The 6541-nt window shown below is 33.0% G+C and overlaps 1 protein-coding gene across 1 annotated transcript; it reads right to left on the bottom strand.

Moving 5' to 3' along the window:
• Positions 1-1875: 1875 nt before the first annotated feature.
• Positions 1876-5455, bottom strand: LOC145126615 (F-box protein At5g03100-like). Its single transcript, XM_079061946.1, has 3 exons — positions 4523-5455; positions 3356-3949; positions 1876-1980 (listed from the first exon to the last, which is right to left on the bottom strand). Exons 1-3 carry the CDS (start codon positions 5453-5455, stop codon positions 1876-1878), a joined length of 1632 nt encoding a protein of 543 aa, XP_078918072.1.
• Between the last annotated feature and the right edge of the window lie 1086 nt (positions 5456-6541).

Genomic DNA, 6541 nt, shown 5'->3' with positions numbered 1-6541 from the left:
TCAACCCTTATATTTTTTTTCAATATTCAAAACCTTCTCTATAAATTAATTATCAACCAATTGTTAAAAATGCCCTGTAAAATATAAAACAAACAAGTTATTGTAATCATTCACATCTTATCCACTAGTAAGATAAATTATAAAGTTGTAAATCAAACCTAATAACTTCAGTCAACTTTGACATGTTTGAAGTCAAGACAACTCTAAGATGAAGTACGACATCCCTATGCTAAAGGGGAAGACACTTGCTTGGTGAGACGATTGCAGGCCATTTAACTTGGGGGCCTTCAAGACAAATATTGAGGAAATGTTCCTCAATTTATTCAAACAAAGCATGAGTTTAGATATGTACGAAAGTTTGTTTACCGAGAAAGAAAGACTTGCAGGGTGGTTGGAAAAAGATGAGGAAACAAACGTGAACAGCTTTGTATGAATATAACAAGGTATCACCAATCTGTGAGAAAAAAACGTTTACATGGAGCAACCATTGAGCATAGGCATCTAAGAAGAAACTGACAGATTATAATCTTGCCCTTGAACCACTAGAAAAAGAAAACTATCGAATAGAAGAGAAAGTGTAAAGGAGCATGGGATCATGCAAGAAGTTCCATTTGAAGGATAGTGGGAGAAAGTTCAAGCCAAGAAGAGATCGTCAAGGCAACACCCCAAGTGCAGCAAAAAGCCAATTTGAAAAAAACAATGTACAAAGCTGGACACGCGGTACAAGATTGCACCAACAAGTAAAAGATAGCCTACAGGTGTAAGAAACTCGACATATCAGCTCAAGTTATCGAGATAATCAAAGCTTGCTGTTGACACATTCGTTTTAGAAAAAAAGTTCATTCTAGTTTAAATATGTTTAATTAGAAGACAATGACATATCACAAAAGTAACATTATATCTAAAAATTCAGAGCTTATGGTTGATTGAGATAGTCATTACTTATTAAGTTTGAATGAGTCATATGGACTCCTAATTCAAGATCAAATTTTCACTTTTGCTTTCGCTTTGCTGGAATATCTAGATGGTTGGGTAATGCTGATATAAAAAGCAAGGGCTGAACATACAAAGTAGATAAGCTGAAGGACGAATAGAAAATTAGAAATATATTGGTTTCATGGAAGTAATAGATATACCATTTAACTAGGGTCTTTTTGGTTGCTCAAGGTTTACATCTTCATCATTTGTGATTGCAAATATGCACTACATTTATCTATTGCAGGTTTACATCTTCATCATTTGTGATTGCAAAATGTGCACTTCATTTATCTATTGCAGGTGATACTGTATATTGACGTAATGTTTTAAAGTTTAATCTTTGGAGAATTAAGTAAGATGTTTGTCAATATTTTGAAATAGATATCTGTAAAAACATTAAATAGCTAATAGCTATAAAGAATTGTAACACATTTTCACTGTGCCACATTTTCAAATTAACAAATAAAGTAAACGCCAACAATAACACTTACATAATGATTACCTAATATGTGGTATTTCATACATTTTTAATACCTCCACGACTCTATTACATATATACAAGTAGTTAAGCAGGTTACCGTTTGATGTAAGCTTTGTTATAGTGCACTTAGCATGGACAAAAATGTCAGCATCAGATATGCGAACATCAAAAAATACGTCATTGGACAACACTTCTACGTAAATTGGAAACATAAAATTCTAAAACCCATGTAATTATTGTCATGTTAACAACTTTTTATAATGGATTACCTCAAAAAGGTGTTTGTTACAGTTTTGACTGTAGCACGTCACACCGTGAACACCCCTAATTCATAGAAGAACAGAGATTATAAACACAAACGAAGCTACTAACTACAAAAAGTGCATTGTAGTACGCAACAACTAATACTGCATCATCTATGTAAAGAGTGAATGGATCAAACGATCAATGGCAGTGGCAGTGGTGGGGCTAGCTATTAGCAAGGGGTAGAAAGTGCTACTCCTCAAAATCGTCCATGAAATCTAAAAAAAAAAAAAAAAAAAAAAAAAAAAAGATGTTCCAGAATTGCTACTCCCATGGACACACCGAAGAAGAAGAGAAGTGGGGAGAACAGTTCAAATGAAGATGCCCTTAACAGACGAAGACGAAGGTAAACCTGTTTTCTCCTATTTGGAATCAAAGGCAACCCTAATTTCTCCAATTTTAAGTCGAAGCTAGAAGGCAACCCTGCTTTGATTCAGTAATTCTAGGTTCTTAGAGTTCTCGCTTTGACCTACATTGCATTCCAAAATTCTTAGTGTATGATTAATGTGATTTGTGATTAATAAGTGATTAATTTAGGGTAATTATATCCGTTCATCTATGTAGATACCAAGTGTTATTCATGAATGGAATTTGTGTAGCATGATCTGTGTTTCCTCAATTTCTTTATGGTTTCTTCACTTGGTGTTATTTATGATAATAACAATATTGATCTATGTTATTTGAGGTCCTTGATTCCAGGTTTCAATCTAGAAAACAATAGGATATTCTACAATTATATGAACCATTCATAAAAATATGAATGCTCAAATATAAAAGCACATAGATTGTTTAGGCACTATTTATTACTAATGGAACTAAAGCTTAATAACCCATGGCTTGAGCATTCATTATACATATTCTGTGAAAACTAAAGCTTAAGTTACATAGTATGTTTGATCTTTCCACTTAAGTAAAAAGAACCTGTTTAGGATTAAAATTCAACCAACTAAACTTTATTTATGGAGTTAAGAGTTGTGTATAGTGTAATTTAGAGCAACTTTAACATCAAAGAAGGTAAAAGCTTTACACCATTGTTCACTAAACATCATGCTAGGAAATAAGATCTTTCACATCATAGCTTGTCTTCACTTGTATTTATATAGTACAAACATGAGGCACTGTTAGTTTTCCTAATAGAGTACCAACATTAGTTTGTTGTAGTTTTAAGATATGAATATAGGGCATTATGGGTTTTTACGCCATGGGCATGAAAATTCTTTGGACCGGCCTTGACTATATATATTATTGAGGAATTTATTTATTTATTTTTTTGCTACCCCTGAAAAAAATTTATGGGGCCACCCCTGATCAATGAATCAACATTTTGAAATAAGAAATTATCTACAACCCAAAGGAGAAGACCCAAATAAACCTTACAAAAATAAATAGAAAAAGAGATGTATATTTTGAAGGATAACTAATATGCCTAAACATGATTCAAAGTATCAAAACCAAGTAAACCTTACAAAAATAAATAGAAAAACAGATTAATAGTTAAAGGATAACTAAAATGCCTAAACATTAATTCAATATCACGGATCTTTGCATTCAGACGAATCACTCACTATCAGATGTATCACTATAATCACTAACTGCATCTCTATCCGACTTATCATTATCAGAAGACTCATTATTATACGAATCACTATTATTAGACGAATCACTATCAGACGAATCTCTACTAACAGAAGAATCAGTATTAGATAAATCTCTTCTATCAGATGTATCACTATCAGAAGAATCACTATCAGACGAATCTCTACTATCAGATGTATCACTATCAGACGAATCTCTACCACTATCAGACGAATCTCTACTATCAGAGGTATCACTATCAGACGAATCTCTACTATCAGATGCATCACTATCAGAAGAATCAGTATCAGACGAATCTCTACTATCAGATGTATCACTATCAGAAGAATCACTGTCAGATGAATCTCTACTATCAGATGTATCACTATCAGAAGAATCACTGTCAGATGAATCTCTACTATCAGATGTATCACTATCAGAAGAATCACTATCAGACGAATCTCTACTATCAGATGCATCACTATCAGACGAATCTCTACTATCAGATGTATCACTATCAGAAGACTCATTATCAGACGTATCATAAGTAGCAACAGGAAACTTCATATTTGATGGGAAAGCGAAACCATTAGCTTCCAAACGAGACAGAACCTACAAAAATAACAATACGAGTGAGAAGGCAACAAATATGAGAAGTGTGCAATGCATATGCATCAATTATGAAGGAGGCAAACCAAAGTATAACATGCAATGACACCCCCTAAGAACAAGGATCTAGAGAGACCCAAGGGGCAGAAACATAGACATGCATTCTCTATAAATGACTTCTAAGCAGAAAATTGAGCAAAAACACATTTAACAAAGATTAAAAAATAAGAACTTTGAGGTGGGTTTGTAGTTTCTTCAGCATTAATGTACATGTATGAGGATGTTTGGATGTGCATTTCTTGAAGCAGATGATCAGTTGATGAACACTAGGGATAGTTAGGTAATTTATATTTATTTCAATAATAAGTTCTCTATTCAGCAATTATACTTACTTTCTTCTCGGTTACTTTGACTCTAAACAGGCAGAAAATCATATCATAATCATTTTTAACAAAAAACTTGAAATTTTTACTTGAAACAAGTTTATCAGAGGATAATCCATGAAGTATTAGTACTAAAGTTAATGATCACATGATTTTTACAAAGATATGAATTGTCAAAGGAAAAAAAATTTACCTTAGCACAACGAACGCCAATTTTAAGCTCGTTGACATGGCGAAGATCTTGTATAATTCCTTTAAGCATCTTTTCCTTCTCTTTTTTAGGTGTTGTCTTGCGGTTTTTATAATCTATGTCAGCTTTGACTAAAGAAGTCACATTTACCAACAAAAGCTTCCACAAAACCAACTTATCTTGGATTGTTATTGATAAGATATTAGGAGCATTGATTTTGATAATATCGGAAACATAATCAGATACATTATCAAAATTAATGTATCCAGAGAAGACCAAGTTCTTAACGCTCTTTGAAGTAATATCGACCCTCCTGTAACCATAGCAATTTCTCAACACCAAAGTTTCCAATAAAGGACTACCAGATAATATGTTTTGAATCAAATCTTCATCTAATTTCCCATTGGAAATACTCAAACTCCTAAGATTTTTCCAACAAATCGCTCCAATTGGATTTAACATGCAGCCTTCTAACTTCAGATCCGTAAAACATGAACTGATGAAAAAAAATTGACCTAGCACACACTCTGCTTCGAATTCTGTATCTTGTAACGTTAAATTGAGCACTTCAACGTTACAACGTATAGCATAACGAATCCAATCGTTGACTTGCGATTCAAACTGAACAGCATAAGCGGTAAAAACTACAAATTTATTGACCTTTAATACACGACGTTGGGTTAGGGTTTTGTCGATGTATGAAAAGAATCTGGACCGGGGACGTCCAAGTTCATAATGATAGAAATAGAGAGAAGGGACCAAAGTCCAAACATGTTTCCATCGTTTGGAGAGTGCACCTGTTCTAATAGCGGCTTTTGTGGAGAGTAAACGAGAGAGGATTTCATGGAGCAAGCAATCTGGCAAAGCGCTGATTCGATCTTCTTTCAAGTCTTGAAATTTTAGCCGTTTAACTTTATTTTGTCCTTCTACCACCATTGTTTCCATGGCGGCAACAGGGCTCTTAGGTGCCTTTACGCGTGAAAAACTACAAGAAGACTCAAATTATGCGTAAATGTACAGAAATGAAGTTTCCCTTCATCCCTACACTTCATACATTTACAATTCAGTCCCTATATGAGAACTATTTCGATCTTTAAATCACCTTAAATGATTGATTATTAAGTAAAATTTTAAAATACTAATTATGATTACAAAATAAGATAAGTTTATGGTAAGTAATCACATCTGTAACAAAATTCAAAATTCAAACTTTACAATTCAAAATTCAGAAAATATATACCTAAAAGTTGCAAGATATTATTTCCTAAGTTACACCTTTCAAAATTCAGAAAAGAGCATAGCAAAATTTACAAAAATTTGAACTCTAGCGTATTTGTGGCATGTTTAAGTCCCCCAAAATACATATGTAACATGAAAGGGGAACTTAATTTTCTCCACACCAAATAACATGTGTTTCTTGTATATAGATAAGTTACAAGGATTGGAACACAAAAGTAACTGAACAAAAAATAGGTAAAATAATTGACTGTAGTAAATAAAATAGGGAAAATTGCACATTTATGCAACAATGTATTATATTTTTCTCAATTCATGCAACAATGTTATTTATTGTACATAATATGCTATAATGTTTTGAAATATAAAAAAGATTATGCAACCAATTAACTTTCTATCGATCATTAGTTAACTTTTTTAGCTTTTCCTTTACGTTACTACTTGGAAATTCCACATGTACAAAATTACACGACACTTTTTACAGCACATGCGACCTTCTCCTCTCTTATGTCGAATTTCATCACATCAGAGTTGAAGTTGCAGCTTTGTGTCTTCTCCATCTTGTCTTCATCGTATGCACCATCAGTGAATTCTTTGACATTGTATTTCATCTTCATCTTCTCTCTCATTGCATGATCATGTGTTCTCTGATTGCAATCCTTATTCTCTCTGATTGGCTAGGGTTACGAGTTCTTAGACCATGGAATTAGGGGTTGCCTAATTTTAATGTAAGTGGTGAAACATTACTAATTCTACTACAACTGATTCTCATTCAACAATTGTTTG

This window comes from Lactuca virosa, chromosome 7, assembly GCF_052849685.1.
Source record: "Lactuca virosa cultivar CGN04683 chromosome 7, Lactuca_virosa_CGN04683_v6, whole genome shotgun sequence".
NCBI classification, from domain to species: Eukaryota; Viridiplantae; Streptophyta; class Magnoliopsida; order Asterales; family Asteraceae; genus Lactuca; species Lactuca virosa.
Note: the sequence above shows the minus strand (reverse complement) of the source record. Positions and strands in the feature narration are given on the sequence as shown.

Coding starts and splice junctions, on each gene's coding strand:
- LOC145126615 (XM_079061946.1), bottom strand. CDS start 5,455: ATGGTGGTAGAAGGACAAAATAAAGTTAAACGGCTAAAATTTCAAGAC. Junction 3,950..4,522: donor TTGGCGTTCGTTGTGCTAAG/GTAAATTTTTTT, acceptor TTATTTTTGTAG/GTTCTGTCTCGTTTGGAAGC. Junction 1,981..3,355: donor ATAAGTCGGATAGAGATGCA/GTTAGTGATTAT, acceptor TTTTTTTTTTAG/ATTTCATGGACGATTTTGAG.